The following is a 25,000-nucleotide window of genomic DNA, read 5'->3' as shown; positions in this document are numbered from 1 at the left end:
TGGCCCTGCCCAGTGCCGTGGCTATCAGTTCTTGAATGTGTTTATCCAAGGACAAGTATTCTCACCTTCCCATCTGCCCCATGGAACTCTTCTAATGTGAAAGACAGGTGGCCCGCTCCATGTTTAGAGCCCGTCGGGTCCAAATATGATTAAGAACTCAAATTAGTTGGCCGTGGTAAATATGAATTCTATATTTAGATGTGGGGAAAAAGAGAAACGGAATACAATCCCTGCTAACTGCCGTCCGGGCATAAATAAATGGAGAGAGAGATTGACTGGATGGAGACTGAGACTGAGGAATGGACCAATCTAATCTGATAGCCTGGGCCTGAGTTGATGGGCTGGCTGGCAGATACCCAGGTTTAGAGTAAGAGGCAGCAGGCATGTCTGTATGAATAAAATATAGTGTTTTCGTTGTCTGCTGTGTGTCTGTCACAACATCCTGATTAATAAAATAATATATAATTTGTCCATATTTAAAGAGTACCATGGCCTTGGTAGTACATTGTATCCTTAAAACGTTCCTATTGCGCTTTCAATTCTTGTTAAAAGCAGTCAGGATGATATAACTAACTATTTTGCTGTTTAAGACTGATCATTAAAACTAACAATAAAACTTCATAATCCAAATTGACATGGCTGAAGAGCTAAACATTTCATATCATTCTGATTCGATGTAGAGGACGGCAGCATCTAAAAAGTGGGACCATATCAGGGGAAATTGCCTGAGATCTTCCAGAAAGTGGGACCATATCATGGGAAATTGCCTGAGATCTTCCAGAAAGTGGGACCATATCAGGGGAAATTGCCTGAGATCTTCCAGAAAGTGGGACCATATCAGGGGAAATTGCCTGAGATCTTCCAGAAAGTGGGACCATATCAGGGGAAATTGCCTGAGATCTTCCAGAAAGTGGGACTATGAGAGATAGTGATTGTGTAAGCAGACACATAGGAAATAAAGGCCTATAAATGCACTATGTCTAATGGTGCCGCTATCCCAGCTGATAGCAGACACTCTCCCAGAGTGATAGAGTTCAGCTGATAGCAGACACTCTCCCAGAGTGATAGAGTTCAGCTGATAGCAGACACTCTCCCAGAGTGATAGAGTTCAGCTGATAGCAGACACTCTCCCAGAGTGATAGAGTTCAGCTGATAGCAGACACTCTCCCAGAGTGATAGAGTTCAGCTGATAGCAGACACTCTCCCAGAGTGATAGAGTTCAGCTGATAGCAGACATTCTCCCAGAGTGATAGAGTTCAGCTGATAGCAGACATTCTCCCAGAGTGATAGAGTTCAGCTGATAGCAGACACTCTCCCAGAGTGATAGAGTTCAGCTGATAGCAGACACTCTCCCAGAGTGATAGAGTTCAGCTGATAGCAGACACTCTCCCAGAGTGATAGAGTTCAGCTGATAGCAGACACTCTCCCAGAGTGATAGAGTTCAGCTGATAGCAGACACTCTCCCAGAGTGATAGAGTTCAGCTGATAGCAGACACTCTCCCAGAGTGATAGAGTTCAGCTGATAGCAGACACTCTCCCAGAGTGATAGAGTTCAGCTGATAGCAGACACTCTCCCAGAGTGATAGAGTTCAGCTGATAGCAGACACTCTCCCAGAGTGATAGAGTTCAGCTGATAGCAGACACTCTCCCAGAGTGATAGAGTTCAGCTGATAGCAGACACTCTCCCAGAGTGATAGAGTTCAGCTGATAGCAGACACTCTCCCAGAGTGATAGAGTTCAGCTGATAGCAGACACTCTCCCAGAGTGATAGAGTTCAGCTGATAGCAGACACTCTCCCAGAGTGATAGAGTTCAGCTGATAGCAGACACTCTCCCAGAGTGATAGAGTTCAGCTTCATCCCCGAGCTGACAAGGTACAAATCTGTCGTTCTGCCCCTGAACAGGCAGTTAACCCACTGTTCCTAGGCTGTCATTGAAAATAAGAATTTGTTCTTAAATGACTTGCCTAGTTAAATAAAAAATAAAAATCCCAACCTCCCTGTGCTGGATTGTCTTTCTAACAGAAGCATTCACTATCAAACTATGCATTACACTCTTTTCCCAAAACATTCCTGAAAAATACATAGGAGATTGATGATAGTATAGATATGACTGTACAAGCTTAATGAGCCAACATGATATATATATAACAAGATAAATTCATCACTTCCTTCTTTCAGCTGAACATAGCTACTAACATGGTAATCTGAATTAAACTCAAAATACCTATTTTTGTTCAAATAACTTCTATACCAAATTCCAATAAAAGTGACTGGTAATACCATAATGATGTCTATAAGTAATGCTTTCTTAATGATAATGAACATGACTGAGTAGTCGTGTAAGGTGTGACTCCTTGGTTCAGCAATGAGGAGTCTGATTTGATTAACCTCACTGTGATAATGCATTAGGACTTGAAAATGTTCTAAAGTTGCTGTAGCTCCAGTCATCATTGTAACAAGCTGACTTCTAACTTTTAATTGGAGCTCAGACATAATGTTGGCTTCCTGCTAGACGGAGGTAACTAACCTCTTCACCGTGTAGATACTACTGCACTGTTGGAGCTAGGAACACAATCATTTCGCTACATCTGCAATAACATCTGCTAAATTTGTGTGTGTGTGACCAATAACATCTGCTAAATTTGTGTGTGTGTGACCAATAACATCTGCTAAATTTGTGTGTGTGTGACCAATAACATCTGCTAAATATGTGTGTGTGACCAATAACATCTGCTAAATATGTGTGTGTGTGACCAATAACATCTGCTAAATATGTGTGTGTGTGTGACCAATAACATCTGCTAAATATGTGTGTGTGTGACCAATAACATCTGCTAAATATGTGGGTGTGTGACCAATAACATCTGCTAAATATGTGTGTGTGACCAATAACATCTGCTAAATATGTGTGTGTGACCAATAACATCTGCTAAATATGTGTGTGTGACCAATAACATCTGCTAAATATGTGTGTGTGTGACCAATAACATCTGCTAAATATGTGTGTGTGACCAATAACATCTGCTAAATATGTGTGTGTGACCAATAACATCTGCTAAATATGTGTGTGTGTGACCAATAACATCTGCTAAATATGTGTGTGTGTGACCAATAACATCTGCTAAATATGTGTGTGTGTGACCAATAACATCTGCTAAATATGTGTGTGTGTGACCAATAACATCTGCTAAATATGTGTGTGTGTGACCAATAACATCTGCTAAATATGTGTGTGTGTGACCAATAACATCTGCTAAATATGTGTGTGTGTGACCAATAACATCTGCTAAATATGTGTGTGTGTGACCAATAACATCTGCTAAATATGTGTGTGTGTGACCAATAACATCTGCTAAATATGTGTGTGTGTGACCAATAACATCTGCTAAATATGTGTGTGTGTGACCAATAACATCTGCTAAATATGTGTGTGTGTGACCAATAACATCTGCTAAATATGTGTGTGTGTGACCAATAACATCTGCTAAATATGTGTGTGTGTGACCAATAACATCTGCTAAATATCTGTGTGTGTGACCAATAACATCTGCTAAATATGTGTGTGTGTGACCAATAACATCTGCTAAATATGTGTGTGTGTGACCAATAACATCTGCTAAATATGTGTGTGTGTGACCAATAACATCTGCTAAATATGTGTGTGTGTGACCAATAACATCTGCTAAATATGTGTGTGTGTGACCAATAACATCTGCTAAATATGTGTGTGTGTGACCAATAACATCTGCTAAATATGTGTGTGTGTGACCAATAACATCTGCTAAATATGTGTGTGTGTGACCAATAACATCTGCTAAATATGTGTGTGTGTGACCAATAACATCTGCTAAATATGTGTGTGTGTGACCAATAACATCTGCTAAATATGTGTGTGTGTGACCAATAACATCTGCTAAATATGTGTGTGTGTGACCAATAACATCTGCTAAATATGTGTGTGTGTGACCAATAACATCTGCTAAATATGTGTGTGTGTGACCAATAACATCTGCTAAATATGTGTGTGTGTGACCAATAACATCTGCTAAATATGTGTGTGTGTGACCAATAACATCTGCTAAATATGTGTGTGTGTGACCAATAACATCTGCTAAATATGTGTGTGTGTGACCAATAACATCTGCTAAATATGTGTGTGTGTGACCAATAACATCTGCTAAATATGTGTGTGTGTGACCAATAACATCTGCTAAATATGTGTGTGTGTGACCAATAACATCTGCTAAATATGTGTGTGTGTGACCAATAACATCTGCTAAATATGTGTGTGTGTGACCAATAACATCTGCTAAATATGTGTGTGTGTGACCAATAACATCTGCTAAATATGTGTGTGTGTGACCAATAACATCTGCTAAATATGTGTGTGTGTGACCAATAACATCTGCTAAATATGTGTGTGTGTGACCAATAACATCTGCTAAATATGTGTGTGTGTGACCAATAACATCTGCTAAATATGTGTGTGTGACCAATAACATTTGATTTGTTGGATACTGGATACTACTGGGCCAGGGTAGCCTGGGATAGGGTTCAATTAACGTAAACTGCACGTAGACCTCTCCTCTATCCTCTCCTCTCCATCTATCCTCTCCTCTATCCTCTCCTCTATCCCCTCTCCTCTCCCCGGAGTTAAATGGAAGGTACAGAGGAGCAAGCTAGGTTTGCTCGTTCCTTTTCATCCAATAGCGACAGTACTGTTTTTAAGGCCATGAAAGAAAGAAAGTAAAGAAGTTTAGGTAATCTGTTTTTAATACTGTACAGTGGAACACATCATTCATCCCATCCAGCTGAACTAAAGATTGACCACTATAGGATCCCTAATTGACTGGCTTTCTGTGCTACACTGTAATTGTGTACAAAATATGTATGCTGGAGTTGACTAGGGTTGGATGGAAACTATTTGGTTCTAACCAAGCTTACTGGGTAACAAGAAGTTGAAGTTCCAAATGAACTAAAACTGTAATGTAAGGCTGAACGTGGAGGGAAGGAAGGAAGGAAGATACTTCTGAGAATCCATTGCATCAGCATGCTCAAGATTGATACGTTCTAAAATATTTAAGACGCTTCATGCATTCTTGCAAAAACACAAAGTAGTCAATTGTGTCAACAGTGCAGCCTCCTTTGTTTTTTGATTTGACTAGCCCCTCCTCCTCCCCTCCTCTTCTCTTAACATGGTCCAGATCTCATGTTTACATAGTGATTTGGTTACTGAGATTGACATATAATTACATCAAGTCCAACAGTCAAGCCAAAAGCAAAGCAAACAGCCAGTGCATGGAAATCATGTTTTGACATAGCTGGTTGCCTTCTGCATTTCATAGACATCAATTTATTCTGTCATGGTTGGGATGACACTTTCCTTTTTCCCCCTTTAAAGCTGATGCACTTAGAAATGCTATGCATATTTTAATATGAAGGCCTGTGCCCAGAAGACCGTATATTGATTATATTAAAATGTATTTTGCCATATAACATTATATCTAGTCCTACTTGATATGCTAACTGTATTACCATAAAACTACAATGTAGAGTTGTCAAAATGGATCTCCTTAATGTCTTGAAGCCATGCCATGTACGTCAACATTGACTGTTTGACAACAATGACTGTCAGATCGTAATGTGTTCAAATAAAGTTTGGCATATACAATGCCAAGGAGTGAAAACATGGAGCAAAACGTAGAATGTTCAAACATGCCTTTGATTCTGATCATATTGAAGACTGAATAGGACAGAAGACACAGAAGACAGATGAACCGTATCAGTCTCTTATCACGGACCCACACGCTAGTAGCTACCTTGGCAACAAGCTGAAAGAAAGCATACTTTCTTTCCCCAAAAAGTCTGATATTCTATTCCAAAAGCCTTTGATGGATTTCCAAAGCGAGCGCATCAGAAACCTAGAGGAGCTTAGAGACGTGCTACACGTGTTTGTTGACTGACTTTGTCTTTGGTCTTTGTGGCTGGAGAACCAGGCTTCACAGGGCACCACGCAACACTAGAAGGCATGTCTAGTCATGGTACAATGAGCAGAACCCACCTGCATGGAGACTAGCTGTCCGGAGCTGGCAGCAACACATAACACACTATCCCTGATGCTACAGCTGAAGTCGAAAGTTTACATACACTTAGGTTGGAGTCATTAAAACTTGTTTTATTAAAACAAATTTCTTGTTAACAAACTATAGTTTTGACAAGTCGGTTAGGACATTTACTTTGTGCATGACAAGTAATTTTTCCAACAAGATTATTTCACTTATAATTCACTGTATCACAATTCCAGTGGGTCAGAAGTTTACATACACTAAGTTGACAGCTTGGAAAATTCCAGAAAATGATGTCATGGCTTTAGAAGCTTCTGATAGGCTACTTGACATAATTTGAGTAATTGGAGGTGTACCTGTGAATGTATTTCAAGGCCTACCTTCAAACTCAATGACTCTGCTTGACATCATGGGAAAATCAAAAGAAATCAGCCAAGACTTTAGAAAAAATATTGTAGACCACCACAATTCTGGTTCATCCTTGTCTGGTTCATCCAAACGCCTAAAGGTACCACGTTCATCTGTACAAACAATAGTACGCAAGTATAAACACCATGGGACAACGCAGCCATCATACCGCTCAGGAAGGAGGTGCGTTCTGTCTCCTAGAGATGAACGTACTTTGGTGTGAAAAGTGCAAATCAATCCCATAACAACAGCAAAGGACCTTGTGAAGATGCTGGAGAAAACAGGTGCAAAAGTATCTATATCCACAGTAAAACTAGTTCTATATCGACATAACCTGAAAGGCTGTTCAGCAAGGAAGAAGCAACTGCTCCAAAACCGCCATAACAAAGCCAGACTACGGTTTGCAACTGCACATGGGGACAAAGATCTTACTTTTTGGAGAAATGTCCTCTGGTCTGAGAACAAAATAGAACTGTTTGGCCATAATGACCATCATTATGTTTGTAGGATAAAGGGGGAGGCTTGCGAGCCAAAGAACTCCATCCCAACCGTGAAGCACGGGGATGGCAGCGTCATGTTGTGGGGGTGCTTTGCTGCAGGAGGGACTGGTGCACTTTACAAAATAGATCGCATCATGAGGCAGGAAAAATAGATGGATATATTGAAGCAACATCTCAAGACATCAGTCAGGAAGTTAAAACTTGGTCGCAAATGGGTCTTCCAAATGGACAATGACCCCAAGCATACTTCCAAAGTTGTGGCAAAATGGCTTAAGGACAACAAAGTCAAGGTATTAGAGTGGCCATCACAAAGCCCTGACCTCAATCCTATAGAAATGTGTGGGCAGAACTGAAAAAGTGTGTGTGTGTGCAAGGAGGCCTATAAAACCTGACTCAGTTACACCAGCTCTGTCAGGAGGAATGGGTCAAAATTCACCCAACTTATTGTGGGAAGCTTGTGGAAGGCTACCTGAAACGTTTGACCCAAGTTAAACAATTTAAAGGCAATGCTACCAAATACTAATTGAGTGTATATAAACTTCTGACCCACTGGGAATGTAATGAAATAAAAGCTGAAATAAATCATTCTCTCTACTATTATTCTGACATTTCATATTCTTAAAATAAAGTGGTGATCCTAACTGACCTAAAACAGAGAATTTTTACTAGGATTAAATGTCAGGAATTGTGAAAATCTTAGTTTAAATGTATTTGTCTGAAGTGTATGTAAACTTCCGACTTCAACTGTATATGATAGATGTGCATGTGTGTGTGTGTGTGTGTGTGTGTGTGTGTGTGTGTGTGTGTGTGTGTGTGTGTGTGTGTGTGTGTGTGTGTGTGTGTGTGTGTGTGTGTGTGTGTGTGTGTGTGTGTGTGTGTGTGTGTGTGTGTGTGTGTGTGTGTGTGTGTGTGTGTGTGTGTGTGTGTGTGTGTGTGCTTGTGCGTGTGCGTGCGCGTGCGCGCGTGTGTGTGTGAAGGGTGAACTATCTTTTTCTGAATGTTGGATCCGATGGAGACCTTTAACAAGCAGACTCGCCTTTGGATACTGGTATGTTTCTAGGACGTAGATAGTTGAAAGGAACAAATGAAACCCCAAACCTTTCCACTACGGTCAAAATCCCCAACACCATGACCGCATGGGAAAGTTAATAACAACCAGCTCTGATGCCCAACATCCAGGCATCCTATGCCTTTTTAAGCTTATTTTATTAATAATTTAGAAAAGCCTTACAGGCATATGAATCAATTAATTATGCCTGAAATGCTACCAAACGCAGCTCATGAATAGCGCACATGGTTTCTGCCAAAAACGTGTCAATCACGTTACCGTGGCAACAGCTGTGTAATTACAGCTATTCCACGTCTAGAACAGCCGCAACACCACATTCAAAGACCGTCCCAAATTACACATTACATGGACCTGTATGAACTTCATTTAACTTTGATCTTACAAAAAAAAGCTGACTTTACCCTCGTCTTCTGCAAAGAAAGTAAATGAATGGTATAGCATGGGGGCTATGCTACAGTAGGTAGGCTGCTTTGAACTAGCATGACAGAATTTACACCCCAGGATATTTTTCTTTGAAATATATATTTTTCTAAATGAAACATCTACAATTACTAACAAATATGCTTAATTATTTAGGCTATTTATTCACAAGTCTTAACGTAAATTAATATAAAAGTAGTTTGATGTGCATGCAGTCTTTTGAATGCCTATAACAGGCTGATGTGGGGCAGAGCAGAGTGTAGCTCTGCCCAAGGCAAAATTACAGTACTCCTGAAATGGGGTACTGCAGGTTAGTTAATCTAGGTGAAAATCAAACCAATCCTAAAACCAGTCAGTTGATTGTGTTAAACACCTCAGTTAAAGAATCCCCATTACAACAGGTGGACATAGCAGTTGTATTTCAAGTAAGATCAACATTTTTAGAATACTTTAGCTGTGCTTGATTGGGCTTGTCTGGTGTAATAACACCAATGGAATAGTTCCACAATGTGTAACGCCGCTCATCTGTACACTCCAGACAGACTCAAGCAAACACTCAAAATATTTGAAAAGAAAACAAATACTACTTGAACCCAGGTCGAAAGTACCTCAGACTACAATTTCAGGAAATCTATACAACACATTAGCTGTGTTATTTTTGGCAGACAAAGAAAGAAACAGGTGGAAGAAGAGGAAGAAAAAATGAAAAGAAAGTCGTTGAAATAATGGTAAGGGCACTGAGAAACAGCTAAATAATTCATATAACTTTACAATCTGAGGGAAAAGTAGGTCAGAATAAACAAAGAATAAAACACATGAAAGGAAAAGAAAATGCAACAAAGTCATAATGTAGTAGCTACCATATACCAGGAGTAAGCTCATGCAATGTTCATAAGGCATCAGACAGACAGAGCACGCTCAAAACACCGCTTTGGAATACAGAGGAAGAGGAAGGAAGAAAAACCCATCCCAACAAACACTTGTAGGAAGGTGAACTGGGGAGGCAACACACACAGCTAACATCATATAGTCATCCCAAATCAATACAAACATGGTTGAACACCCTGCCTGCCTTGAGCCTCCCTATACCCCTGAAAATGTGTCATATAGCTGCTGCTCTTGCTGCTTGGCTTTGTCTGCCAACAGGGCCAACCTGAGCATGCCTATCTATACACACTTCAGGGTGTGACTAAGCTACAATGCATACAACTATAATGTCCATTATGTATTGTTTGTTTGTTTTTTCTTTAGTTGTTTTGTGTTCTTCTCATCTGTCATTCTGTCCAAGTGCTTTTCAGTGGTGTGTTAACTATAGTGCCCTCCATAATTATAGAGACAGTGATGGATAGTGCTTTTCAGTGGTGTGTTAACTATAGTGCCCTCCATAATTATAGAGACAGTGATGGATAGTGCTTTTCAGTGGTGTGTTAACTATAGTGCCCTCCATAATTATAGAGACAGTGATGGATAGTGCTTTTCAGTGGTGTGTTAACTATAGTGCCCTCCATAATTATAGAGACAGTGATGGATAGTGCTTTTCAGTGGTGTGTTAACTATAGTGCCCTCCATAATTATAGAGACAGTGATGGATAGTGCTTTTCAGTGGTGTGTTAACTATAGTGCCCTCCATAATTATAGAGACAGTGATGGATAGTGCTTTTCAGTGGTGTGTTAACTATAGTGCCCTCCATAATTATAGAGACAGTGATGGATAGTGCTTTTCAGTGGTGTGTTAACTATAGTGCCCTCCATAATTATAGAGACAGTGATGGATAGTGCTTTTCAGTGGTGTGTTAACTATAGTGCCCTCCATAATTATAGAGACAGTGATGGATAGTGCTTTTCAGTGGTGTGTTAACTATAGTGCCCTCCATAATTATAGAGACAGTGATGGATAGTGCTTTTCAGTGGTGTGTTAACTATAGTGCCCTCCATAATTATAGAGACAGTGATGGATAGTGCTTTTCAGTGGTGTGTTAACTATAGTGCCCTCCATAATTATAGAGACAGTGATGGATAGTGCTTTTCAGTGGTGTGTTAACTATAGTGCCCTCCATAATTATAGAGACAGTGATGGATAGTGCTTTTCAGTGGTGTGTTAACTATAGTGCCCTCCATAATTATAGAGACAGTGATGGATAGTGCTTTTCAGTGGTGTGTTAACTATAGTGCCCTCCATAATTATAGAGACAGTGATGGATAGTGCTTTTCAGTGGTGTGTTAACTATAGTCCATAATTATTGAGACCTTTTCAGTGGTGTGTTAACCATAAATTATAGAGACAGTGATGGATAGTGCTTTTCAGTGGTGTGTTAACTATAGTGCCCTCCATAATTATAGAGACAGTGATGGATAGTGCTTTTCAGTGGTGTGTTAACTATAGTGCCCTCCATAATTATAGAGACAGTGATGGATAGTGCTTTTCAGTGGTGTGTTAACTATAGTGCCCTCCATAATTATAGAGACAGTGATGGATAGTGCTTTTCAGTGGTGTGTTAACTATAGTGCCCTCCATAATTATAGAGACAGTGATGGATAGTGCTTTTCAGTGGTGTGTTAACTATAGTGCCCTCCATAATTATAGAGACAGTGATGGATAGTGCTTTTCAGTGGTGTGTTAACTATAGTGCCCTCCATAATTATAGAGACAGTGATGGATAGTGCTTTTCAGTGGTGTGTTAACTATAGTGCCCTCCATAATTATAGAGACAGTGATGGATAGTGCTTTTCAGTGGTGTGTTAACTATAGTGCCCTCCATAATTATAGAGACAGTGATGGATAGTGCTTTTCAGTGGTGTGTTAACTATAGTGCCCTCCATAATTATAGAGACAGTGATGGATAGTGCTTTTCAGTGGTGTGTTAACTTAACTATAGTGCCCTCCATAATTATAGAGACAGTGATGGATAGTGCTTTTCAGTGGTGTGTTAACTATAGTGCCCTCCATAATTATAGAGACAGTGATGGATAGTGCTTTTCAGTGGTGTGTTAACTATAGTGCCCTCCATAATTATAGAGACAGTGATGGATAGTGCTTTTCAGTGGTGTGTTAACTATAGTGCCCTCCATAATTATTGAGACAGTGATGGATAGTGCTTTTCAGTGGTGTGTTAACTATAGTGCCCTCCATAATTATAGAGACAGTGATGGATAGTGCTTTTCAGTGGTGTGTTAACTATAGTGCCCTCCATAATTATTGAGACAGTGATGGATAGTGCTTTTCAGTGGTGTGTTAACTATAGTGCCCTCCATAATTATAGAGACAGTGATGGATAGTGCTTTTCAGTGGTGTGTTAACTATAGTGCCCTCCATAATTATAGAGACAGTGATGGATAGTGCTTTTCAGTGGTGTGTTAACTATAGTGCCCTCCATAATTATTGAGACAGTGATGGATAGTGCTTTTCAGTGGTGTGTTAACTATAGTGCCCTCCATAATTATTGAGACAGTGATGGATAGTGCTTTTCAGTGGTGTGTTAACTATAGTGCCCTCCATAATTATTGAGACAGTGATGGATAGTGATTTTTTTTATATTGTTTGAAATCAAACAATGACTTTGAGGTTAAAGTGCAGACTGTCAGCTTTAATTATTTGAGGGTATTTTCATCCATATTGGGTGAACCGTATAGACATTTTGTACATAGTCCTCCCATTTTAGGGGACCAAAAGTATTTCACTTATATTTTTTTATATTTTTAAATTTTAACTTTATTTAACCAGGCAAGTCAGTTAAGAACATATTCTTATTTTCAATGACGGCCTGGGAACAGTATGTTAACTGCCTGTTCAGGGGCAGAACGACAGATTTGTACCTTGTCAGCTCGGGGGTTTGAACTCGCAACCTTCCGGCTCTAACCACTAGGCTACGCTAAAGTAGTAAAAAGTGTAGCAAAAATGTATGGTACCATATTCATAGCACACAATGATTACATCATGCTTGTGACTCTGCAAATGTGTTGGATGCAAATAAAAGTATAACGTTTCTAAACACTTAATTATGGATAATCCTGAATGAATCATCAATAATGGTGAGAAAGTTAGACACACAAATATCATACCTCCAAGATACGCTAACCTCTTACCATTACAATAACATGGGAGGATAGCTTTTTTTGGGGGGGTATGATGTGATATTTGCACGTCATTGCGTGCTATGAACATGGGACCAAATATGGGACTAAGTACTTAACTTTTTACTACACATATGTGAATTTGTCCCAATAATTTTGGTCCCCTAAAATTGGGGGACTATATACAAAAAGTCCTGTAATTTCTAAACGGTTCACCCAGTATGGATGAAAACACCCTCAAATGAAAGCTGACAGTCTAAACTTGAACCTTAACGTCATTGTTTGAATTCAAAACCAAACATTTGGAGTATAGAGCCAAAAGAAGAAAAAATCCATCACTGTCCCAATGATTACGGAGGGCACTGTACTAACAAATACACAAGCATGACAAAACAAAACCAATCCAACCATTAATTGAGAGCTTGCTTAGCGTTGTCAAGCTGGTGACATGACAATACCATTCTGTATAGCATTTTCAACAATGGACTGTTTTCAGAGCACCACTGCCGCCTTGGGTTCCTAACATAATCTACACCCATAGTAGTGATTCCTATTAACACTCAAATATCTCTCCTTTATTCAAGACTGACCTATGACATACCCCCGACAACAGACGAGTGTCTAAACGGCATCATTTAAAAAAACACACACACGGATTGGCTCTTGACATGCTCTAGCTAAGATTCCACTTATACACTCCCTCCTAGAAAGATATTTCAACAGGCCACCTGCCACACAGTATATTCGAGTCCAGTCTTAAGGACTGTCTCTCTCTGTCTCTTCAATAGGTAGCTTCATTTACTTCGTAAAACATCAGGTTGGTTTCTAGAGCTGGGGACAGACGTGGCTTTAAACACAATGGAGGAGGTCAGGTGGTCGTCCATTATATCAAACTGGGGGCCCTTGTCTGTCAGGTGAAAATAGGCAAACACAGAAAATTGGAGACCAAGGACCATTCTGAATAGAAATCATTAAAAAGGGTATATTATACCTACAAATCACAGGAGGGTGGTGGCACCTTAATTGGGGAGGACAGGCTCATGGTAATGGCTGGAGCGGAATGGGTGGAATGGAATCAAAAACATCAAACACATGGTTTCCTAGTGTTTGATGCCATTCCATTTACCATGAATGAGAATAAAGTAGACAGCACCACCACTACCATGTTCAGCATCATCTACTGCTAAGCTAAGGGCTAATGGACACTCAGCCCTTACTGAAGTGTATTAACGGTGACAGGTACTGAGACAGAAAATGAGGGACTCATTCTTATCTTCCTGCACCTCATCAAGGCAGATAGCTCAATCCCTGTGTGCTGTTGTCTAGGGGCGGAAGGGTGTGTGTGTGTGTGTGTGTGTGTCAGATATGAGGAGAGGGGCGAGGTGAGGATCAGGGGAGAGTGGAGCGGACTGCTAGTTCACCTCAGAGAGCTTGGTAAATGAGAAGAGACAGGTGAGCTGGGGAACCTGGGCCGCAGGTGGCCATCCTTCTCACCAACAGCCATTTATCTCAATTTCACCCTGAGCTGCAAACCGCTTACAACTCACACACACTGTCCGGCCCATACGTTCAGACGCCGTTTAAACTAATCATGGTGGCAGAATGGGGCCTAGCTTTATCAGCATAGAGAAGCCCATCTAAACCTAGCTACCTACCGCATAGTATACACAACTTTGAAGACAGACACACACACACACACGTAGGACTATAGGAATGTAGTGTCTGTATGGTCCTGGGGTGTAGACCTACAGGAATGTAGTGTGTGTACTGTCCTGGGGTGTAGACCTACAGGAATGTAGTGTGTGTACTGTCCTGGGGTGTAGACCTACAAGAATGTAGTGTGTGTGTGTGTACTGTCCTGGGGTGTAGGACTATAGGAATGTAGTGTCTGTACTGTCCTGGGGTGTAGGCCTACAGGAATGTAGTGTCTGTACTGTCCTGGGGTGTAGGCCTATAGGAATGTAGTGTCTGTACTGTCCTGGGTTGTAGGACTACAGGAATGTAGTGTCTGTACTGTTCTGGGGTGTAGGCCTACAGGAATGTAGTGTCTGTACTGTCCTGGGGTGTAGGCCTACAGGAATGTAGTGTCTGTACTGTCCTGGGGTGTAGGACTACAGGAATGTAGTGTCTGTACTGTCCTGGGGTACAGGCCTACAGGAATGTAGTGTGCAGACCTACAGGAAGGTAGTGTCTGTACTGTCCTAGGGTGTAGGACTACAGGAATGTAGTGTGTGTACTGTCCTGGGTGTAGGCCTACAGGAATGTAGTGTGCAGACCTACAGAAAGGTAGTGTCTGTACTGTCCTGGGGTGTAGGACTACAGGAATGTAGTGTCTGTACTGTCCTGGTGTGTAGACCTACAGGAATGGAGTGTATGTACTGTCCTGGCATGTAGGACTACAGGAATGTAGTGTCTGTACTGTCCTGGGGTGGAGACCTACAGGAATGTAGTGTCTGTACTGTCCTGGGGTGGAGACCTACAGGAATGTAGTGTCTTTATTGTCCTGGGGTGTAGGCCTACAGGAATGTAGTGTCTGTACTGTCCTGGGGTGTAGGACTATAGGAATGTAGTGTGTGTCCCGTCATGGGGTGTAGGCCTACAGGAATGTAGTGTGTGTACTGTCCTGGGGTGTAGACAAACAGGAATGTAGTGTCTGTACTGTCCTGGGGTGTAGACCTACAGGAATGTAGTGTCTGTACTGTCCTGGGGTGTAGGCCTACAGGAATGGAGTGTCTGTACTGTCCTGGGGTGTAGACCTACAGGAATGTAGTGTGCAGACCTACAGAAAGGTAGTGTCTGTACTGTCCTGGGGTGTAGGACTACAGGAATGTAGTGTCTGTACTGTCCTGGTGTGTAGACCTACAGGAATGGAGTGTATGTACTGTCCTGGCATGTAGGACTACAGGAATGTAGTGTCTGTACTGTCCTGGGGTGGAGACCTACAGGAATGTAGTGTCTGTACTGTCCTGGGGTGGAGTCCTACAGGAATGTAGTGTCTTTATTGTCCTGGGGTGTAGGCCTACAGGAATGTATTGTGTATGTACTGTCCTGGCATGTGGGACTACAGGAGTGTAGTGTCTGTACTGTCCTGGGGTGGAGACCTACAGGAATGTAGTGTCTGTACTGTCCTGGGGTGTAGGACTACAGGAATGTAGTGTGTGTACTGTCATGGGGTGTAGGCCTACAGGAATGTAGTGTCTGTACTGTCCTGGGGTGTAGACCTACAGGAATGTAGTGTCTGTACTGTCCTGGGGTGTAGGACTATAGGAATGTAGTGTGTGTCCCGTCATGGGGTGTAGGCCTACAGGAATGTAGTGTGTGTACTGTCCTGGGGTGTAGACCTACAGGAATGTAGTGTCTGTACTGTCCTGGGGTGTAGACCTACAGGAATGTAGTGTCTGTACTGTCCTGGGGTGTAGGCCTACAGGAATGTAGTGTCTGTACTGTCCTGGGGTGTAGACCTACAGGAATGTAGTGTCTGTACTGTCCTGGGGTGTAGACCTACAGGAATGTAGTGTCTGTACTGTGCTGGGGTGTAGACCTACAGGAATGTAGTGTCTGTACTGTGCTGGGGTGTAGACCTACAGGAATGTAGTGCCTGTACTGTCCTGGGGTGTAGACCTACAGGAATGTAGTGCCTGTACTGTCCTGGGGTATAGGCCTTTCTGCATGTTTGTAAGGCAGCACATAAGGGGGTGTAGGCCTGTCTGCCTGTTTGTAAGGCAGCACATAAGGGGGTGTAGGCCTGTCTGCCTGTTTGTAAGGCAGCACATAAGGGGGTGTAGGCCTGTCTGCCTGTTTGTAAGGCAGCACATAAGGGGTGTAGGCCTGTCTGCCTGTTTGTAAGGCAGCACATAAGGGGTTTAGGCCTGTCTGCCTGTTTGTAAGGCAGCACATAAGGGGTTTAGGCCTGTCTGCCTGTTTGTAAGGCAGCACATAAGGGGTGTAGGCCTGTCTGCCTGTTTGTAAGGCAGCACATAAGGGGGTTTAGGCCTGTCTGCCTGTTTGTAAGGCAGCACATAAGGGGTTTAGGCCTGTCTGCCTGTTTGTAAGGCAGCACATAAGGGGGTGTAGGCCTGTCTGCCTGTTTGTAAGGCAGCACATAAGGGGGTGTAGGCCTGTCTGCCTGTTTGTAAGGCAGCACATAAGGGGGTTTAGGCCTGTCTGCCTGTTTGTAAGGCAGCACATAAGGGGGTGTAGGCCTGAGACTAGCCTCATAATACATACAGACTGTGATGAGCTATTAAGAAGTGCTTTTTTCTCAAAGTGTTACATCAATAAATCCCCTTTATTTAGGCCGACAGTAATCCTGCCCTCACCCCTTTGCTGTACATCAGAGGGAGGGAGGGAGAGAGAGAGAGCTAGAGGAATTATGCTCCATGTTTATTTCCTAATGTGTAAGCCTAGGTCTTTTACTACAAAGGATCTGAAAGAGGGGAGAACTGAAAAGACTTCTGAAGCTGCAAGACGTAGAGACGTAGTCTCAGAGGAATATGTCAAAACTCAACTTCCCACAATTGCACTGACTAGTCAGCCACTATGAAGCATTTTATCTTCCCCAGTTTGACAACACAGAGCAGTTTGCCCTGTTTTATAAAGGGACAGTCAGTGTTCCCCTGAGAGGTGTATCATTTATCAACGCTCAAAGCCATAAAGCCAGGTCAAATAAGAGTATTACTGTCTACACACAGTATTGTCTTTGGATGGCAAATGAAGAGAGGGAACCTTAATTTGAACTGTAGTTACGTAGACAAAATATAGCTAACTCCCCTTAGATCAATTTTCTCAATATCAGATAATAATATAAAAGCAAAATTACATAAAAAATCTAAATGACATAAAAAGCACCTGTGTAAAATAAGAAATCGTCAAGTCCTGATCTGTTTCACCTGTCTTTGTGCTTGTCTCCACCCCCCTCCAGATGTCACCCATCTTCTCCATTATCCCCTGTATTTATACCTGTGTTTTCTGTCTGTCTGTTGCCAGTTCGTCTTGTTTGTTCAAACCTACCAGCGTTTTGTCTCAGCTCCTGTTTTTCCATAGTCTCTCATTTTCTCGTCCGCCTGGTTTTGACCTTTGCCCGTCCTGACCCTGTACCCGCCCGCCTGACCACTGCCTGTCTCTGAGCCTGCCTGCCGTTCTGACCCTGTACCCGCCCGCCTGACCACTGCCTGTCTCTGAGCCTGCCTGCCGTCCTGACCCTGTACCCGCCCGCCTGACCACTGCCTGTCTCTGAGCCTGCCTGCCGTCCTGACCCTGTACCCGCCCGCCTGACCACTGCCTGTCTCTAAGCCTGCCTGCCGTCCTGACCCTGTACCTGCCTGCCTGACCACTGCCTGTCTCTGAGCCTGCCTGCCGTCCTGACCCTGTACCCGCCCGTCTGACCACTGCCTGTCTCTGAGCCTGCCTGCCGTCCAGTACCTTGGCCTCTGCTCTGGATTATCGACCCCTGCCTGCCTTGACCTGTCGTTTGCCTGTCTCTGTGCTTACAATAAACATTGTTACTTCACACAGTCTGCATTTGGGTCTTACCTTGATTCCTGATAGAAAGAACATTACGACAAAACTTCCTGGGGGATTGCTAATTATACATGCCAATCTATGCTGTTCAAAATCCACCATAAAATAGCTTATTCAAAAACTACAGAAGCTAACATCATTTCTTTATAATAATAGCGATACCCAAGTGCATCTAGGCCACCGTTTTGGTTGATTTCCTCAACTCCTCCAGCCAGTAAAGTGGAGTTAAGTTGATTTTTACACAAGCTGGCATCCTTAACCATGTTGTCTCTCTAACCAGACCAGAGAAGGAGGTAGCTGGTAGTAGTAACAGTATGTACAGCGTCTGAGCTGTGGCCTGGTCTGCCCCTGACCAGAAAGAAGAAGGTAAGACAGAGAAGGTAAGGGGGGGATTACCATGGCGATGAGGTATGTTGTTGCCCTCCTCCAAGGTGGAGTGTCTTGGGCCTAGAGACAGAACAGGAGCTGGCATTAGCAGGCCTCTCCCAGTAAGGGTCGCTGTGGAGAGACAACGTGAACATCTCTTAAAGCCTATAAGGAGAGAACAGTATGGACCACAGCCTTATATACACAGTACATATATGGAAATATGTATATAATGTATGTACTGTATATATACACAGTATAAATGGTTCTGGGGTGAGCCCCGCTATCCTCTCCCCTCAAAGACCACAAAGATCATATACTACACATAGTGATCTAAAGCAGATAGAACATGCAGTTCTAATTTAAGGTTGTCACATTTTTCACAGTATTCAGTAATGATCTTTTTTCTAAATGATACTGTACTACTAGAGAAAATGTAATGTTTTTATTTTATTTTTTTATTTCACCTTTATTTAACCAGGTAGGCTAGTTGAGAACAAGTTCTTATTTACAACTGCGACCTGGCCAAGATAAAGCATAGCAGTGTGAACAGACAACACAGAGTTACACATGGAGTAAACAATTAACAAGTCAATAATACATGCAAGCATGCAATCATTTCCAACCAACAGTTACATGAAAACATAGTGTGGGATGTGTGTGGGTTGATTTAGTCACGTAGAACCATACATTTGAGCCAGTTTACTACAGCAGGAAAATAATACTGCAATAACAGGAAATGTCAATTATTATGTGGATTATTATAATAATCATTATTTTGTATTTTTTTGGGCCCCCTTTTTCTTTCCAATTCTGACCTTGTCTTATCACTGTAACTCCCCAATGGGCTCGGGAGAGGCGAAGGTCGAGTCATGCGTACTCCAAAACATGATCCACTAAACCGTGCTTCTTAACACCTGTTCGATTAACCCAGAAGCCATCCGCAGCAATGTGTCAGAGGAAACACCGTTCAACTGACGACGAAGTCAGCCTGCAGGCACCGGGTCCCCCACAAGGAGTCACTAGAGCGTGATGAGCCAAGTAAAGCCCCCCCCCGGCCAAACCCTCCCCTAACCCGGATGACACTGGGCCAATTGTGCGTTGCTCTAAGGGACCCCCGGTCAGATTGAACCCCAGGCTATAGTGACGCCACAACACTGCGATGCAGTGCCTTAGACCGCTGAGCCACTCGGGAGGCCTAATACATTTTTCATTAGTGTAAATTACAAACTTTAGAAGCATTTTTAAAACTCAAATACACTACGAGCTTGTATTTCCTGCTGTGCAGGAATACTCTCAACAACAAAGAGTGATCAATTAAGATCCTGCTTATTATGAGCATGACTAAAGCAAGGTACTTGGTGAGTCTAGGACCTGATTCAGGGATAATCGGTTTGCTTGAAACGCATCCAAATAAAATGAGTCATTAATTCATTGATTTTTGATTTTTGATCAAGACGAGTAATTTTGGAGAGGAATATTTCGGTATTGCAAGGCACAGATTAATTGTACCTGGCTATACTTTCACATTATTACATTGCTGTTGTCAGATATACATCTGCTTTCTTCCAACTCAGTACACTAGAAAAGACATGCAGGTTCAACCCTCTCTCTTTCTCACAATGAAAAGCTATTGGACTCCTAGTCCCAGTGACGTGAAACGTATGCCCTGTGCACTGAATCTGCAGCAAATAGCTTTTATTTGTTAAGGAACCTCCTCACACCATCCTATTAAATAACAGAAACCTTTACTGAAATGATCTCACTCTGAAGGGGAGAAGCATTTACGGGCTAAGAAAATGGAAGCAGCACTCTCCGGGAGTGTCGCTTGCACTGTACAGCCCTCGCTAGCCAGTTATCTCCCCCAAGATTGATGCCTTTCCCTTTACCACCTTTTGCAAGCCACATGTCATTTAGTACAAATGATTCCCTGTAGGTATGGGGGTATGGGTAATGTCAGCCAGTGCAATATGTTCCACAATATCCCCCCACCACCATCACCACTGTGTACTGAATGAAACTACACACACGCACGCACACAATCACACACCCTATCTGGCCTGAATGGTACAAAATGCAGCACAATGGATTTTGTTTCATGGCCACAAAGGTAAATTGCAGACAGCAATGGGAGATGTGGCCCATTTTTCAACGCTGACTATATTACACACTGTACCAAGCATTGCGTTGACTTTATACACTTTTTTCACACGTTGGAGAAAAATAATTCCCAATAGCCCCATTCTACTCTATAAAATACTCCAATGTGGCCTTTAGACGATTCCCTACGAACCAGCCATGTGATTGAAAACATGTCACTTTTACACTGTTTCCTCTCTGTTCCCACTTTGGCACCACAAGCACCTGTGACCCCATTGTTGTTTTCTCAACATGTTTTTAACTTCCGTCATGCAGGTTGAAAATCCACAATTCTCCACATTTCCCATACAGGCTAGACTTGTACAAGGTAGTCTTACTCTGCTGCTTCAGGAAAGCTGCTTGTGGTTTGGAGCTTGGTGTTTGTCTTGATGTTCCTGGGCTGGTACAGGGGCCTGGATGGTCAGAAACAGAGCTATCCTGGCACTAGAGGGTTTTTCTGCAGTGAGATGTACCACTATTGTGATGCTCATTGGGTGGATAGACAGATATAGAGATCACTGGGAGGATTGTTATCCAGCCATGATCACCCTCTGAGGTAACAGGGGCTCAAATCAAGGGGCTGAATCACAATTGTTCAGCGCTGTACAAACAGACAAAATAAAAAAAAACAGCAAACAAGGTCTGCATCCTCAGCCTTGAACAGAGACATAAAGCACAGAACAACCAAACTCCCTGTGGAGGACCACTTTCCTCAAACCTGTCATTAATTGACAAGACAGGAGAACAACAGTATTTTCCTGTGTGTGTGAAAAAACAATAACAACCCAGCACTTATAGAGGGTACATAGGCTACAGAGACCCATTCTGCCAGACATGAATAGAGGAACACAGAGACTCATGCTGCTCGACATGAATAGAGGAGCACAGAGACCCATGCTGCCAGACATGAATAGAGGAGCACAGAGACCCATGATGCTCGACATGAATAGAGGAACACAGAGACTCATGCTGCTCGACATGAATAGAGGAGCACAGAGACCCATGCTGCCAGACATGAATAGAGGAGCACAGAGACCCATGCTGCTCGACATGAATAGTGCACAGAGACCCATGCTGCTCGATATGAATAGAGGAGCACAGAGACCCATGCTGCCAGACATGAATAGAGGAGCACAGAGACCCATGCTGCTCGACATGAATAGTGGAGCACAGAGACCCATGCTGCTCGACATGAATAGAGGAGCACAGAGACCCATGCTGCCAGACATGAATAGAGGAGCACAGAGATCCATGCTGCTCGACATGAATAGAGGAGCACAGAAACCCATGCTGCTCGATATGAATAGAGGAGCACAGAGACCCATGCTGCCAGACATGAATAGAGGAGCACAGAGACCCATGCTGCCAGACATGAATAGAGGAGCACAGAGACCCATGCTGCCAGACATGAATAGAGGAGCACAGAGACCCATGCTGCCAGACATGAATAGAGGAGCACAGAGACCCATGCTGCCAGACATGAATAGAGGAGCACAGAGACCCATGCTGCCAGACATGAATAGAGGAGCACAGAGACCCATGCTGCCAGACATGAATAGAGGAACACAGAGACCCATGCTGCCAGACATGAATAGAGGAACACAGAGACCCATGCTGCCAGACATGAATAGAGGAGCACAGAGACCCATGCTGCCAGACATGAATAGAGGAGCACAGAGATCCATGCTGCCAGACATGAATAGAGGAGCACAGAGACCCATGCTGCTCGACGTGAATAGAGGAGCACAGAGACCCATGTTGCCAGACATGAATAGAGGAACACAGAGACCCATGCTGCCAGACATGAATAGAGGAGCACAGAGACCCATGCTGCTCGACATGAATAGAGGAGCACAGAGACCCATGCTGCTCGACATGAATAGAGGAACACAGAGACCCATGCTGCTCGATATGAATAGAGGAGCACAGAGACCCATGCTGCCAGACATGAATAGAGGAGCACAGAGACCCATGCTGCTCGACATGAATAGAGGAACACAGAGACCCATGCTGCACGATATGAATAGAGGAGCACAGAGACCCATGCTGCTCGACATGAATAGAGGAGCACAGAGACCCATGCTGCCAGACATGAATAGAGGAGCACAGAGACCCATGCTGCCAGACATGAATAGAGGAGCACAGAGACCCATGCTGCTCGACATGAATAGAGGAAAACAGAGACCCATGCTGCCAGACATGAATAGAGGAGCACAGAGATCCATGCTGCCAGACATGAATAGAGGAGCACAGAGACCCATGCTGCTCGACGTGAATAGAGGAGCACAGAGACCCATGCTGCTCGACATGAATAGAGGAACACAGAGACCCATGCTGCTCGACATGAATAGAGGAGCACAGAGACCCATGCTGCTCGACATGAATAGAGGAACACAGAGACCCATGCTGCTCGACATAAATAGTGGAGCACAGAGACCCATACTGCTTGACATGAATAGAGGAGCACAGAGACCCATGCTGCCAGACATGAATAGAGGAGCACAGAGACCCATGCTGCCAGACATGAATAGAGGAGCACAGAGACCCATGCTGCCAGACATGAATAGAGGAGCACAGAGACCCATGTTGCCAGACATGAATAGAGGAACACAGAGACCCATGTTGCCAGACATGAATAGAGAAACACAGAGACCCATGCTGCCAGACATGAATAGAGGAGCACAGAGACTCATGCTGCCAGACATGAATAGAGGAACACAGAGCCCATGCAGGCAGAGTAGAGTAGAGGAGTATTGGGTTCTGCGGTGATGATTAAAATATATTTGCTGGAACCTGGCAGTGGTAAGTGGCTGATGAATAAGTGTAGTCAGACCCCGTGAGGAGCAGTCACCCACTGCTATACCACGTACACGTACACACACACACACACACACACACACACACACACACACACACACACACACACACACACACACACACACACACACACACACACACACACACACACACACACACACACACACACACACACACACACACACACACACACACACACACACGGGAAGAGGGAGCATGTCCCACTGTTAAACCGCATCACCTTAGAGGAAGCCCCAGCCCTCCTCAGACCCCAGCCCTCCCCTGCCTGCTTGGCATGTTTATTAGGACTTTATATTGACTCCGGGATTTGGTGCTTGGGGCTGGCCAGGTGATTTAAAAGGCTTTTTATCGATGTCATCTGGAGGACTGAGGTGAGTGACATTTACAGGTAAATTCTTCCCCCGCACTGCCAGTCCATTACAATAATAATGGTTTTCCTGTGTCCTTCCACTGGTTAACTGACCAAACCTCTGTTGTACCTGCATGGTGCATGGTGCTGGGAAGAGATCTTATGTAGGACGGCCATCGACTGTGACCATGTGGGTAACCCTTCATTTGGTTGGAGGGGAGTTAACATCCTTCCCTAACAGCTTTCACAATGGGAGACAGTTTGATGATTATTTTAGCACAACTGAAATGCCACACATACTGTAAAGCTTCTCATGAATGCATGTGTCAAACTCAAGGCCTGTGGGCCAGATCCAGCCCGCAAACCCATTTTGAGTAAAAATTAAATAAATCAAATATGATTTTAATTATTTAAAGAATTCTGGGAAAAAACAAAATTGAAATGACTAAAAAAATATTTACTCTGGTTTCTAATAATCGTCAAGACAAAAGCTGGACAGTCAGAGAGCATCGAAAATCCCCCAAAACGATGGATAGAAGACCCCTTTTTGCACTAACCTTTTGGACTCATCACATACACTGCTGCTACTGTGAACTATCTGTCACTTTAGTCCTAGTTATATGTACATATCTACCTCAATCATCTCGTATCACTACACATCGTCTTGGTACTGGTACCCCTTGTATATAGTTTATAGTCAAGTTATCGTTACTCATTATGCATTTATTATTACTTATATTATTAGGTGTTTTAATGTTCAATTATTTCTCTATTTTCTTTCTCTCTGCATTGTTAGGAAGGACCCTTAAGTAAGTATTTCACTGGTAGTCTACACCTGTTGTTTACGAAGCATGTGACGAACACATTTTATTTTAGCTAATTTTGACGGCAAGGAAATATAACACATTTTCTGTGCGGCCTTCCGGGCCCCTGATGAAATGTAACTAATTTCTTCATCAAATAATACTATGGGGACCTATATTATGGTTAGGCTACTGTTGAGCCATGTACTGCATCAACATGTATAATTTATAATTGAGTATACTATGGAGGAAGACAAGTTCAAAACATTCAAACTTTGGTCCATTTAATTGGTCTAAGAAATATATTGACTACAACAGAGGACATGTTGTGACCATGTACTTGGAATTAGAACATTATAATTATAATTAGAACACTTAGAATTCCACATTAGAATGTCCAGTGTATCATTTCTCCAGGCCAGTAACTCATGCACAGTGTAAAGAGAGGGAA

The 25,000-nt window shown here is 42.9% G+C and overlaps 1 protein-coding gene across 2 annotated transcripts in view; it reads right to left on the bottom strand.

The window, feature by feature from the left end:
• Nucleotides 1-25,000, bottom strand: part of LOC124046630 (neuronal PAS domain-containing protein 3) — a 526,017-nt gene that overhangs the window by 399,043 nt on the left and 101,974 nt on the right. Inside the window, exon 2 of one of the 2 annotated variants that reach the window (XM_046367233.1) lies at nt 18,451-18,552. The exons of the other annotated variant lie outside the window; for it this stretch is intronic. Within the exon in view, the coding sequence (XP_046223189.1) occupies nt 18,451-18,552 (102 nt within the window). The remainder of the gene's footprint in view (nt 1-18,450; nt 18,553-25,000) is intronic. 2 annotated transcript variants of the gene reach the window in all.

This window comes from Oncorhynchus gorbuscha, linkage group LG10 (genome assembly GCF_021184085.1).
Source record: "Oncorhynchus gorbuscha isolate QuinsamMale2020 ecotype Even-year linkage group LG10, OgorEven_v1.0, whole genome shotgun sequence".
Classification (NCBI taxonomy): Eukaryota; Metazoa; Chordata; class Actinopteri; order Salmoniformes; family Salmonidae; genus Oncorhynchus; species Oncorhynchus gorbuscha.
The sequence above is the reverse complement of the archived record's forward strand: the minus strand, read 5'-3'. Positions and strand labels throughout refer to the sequence as shown.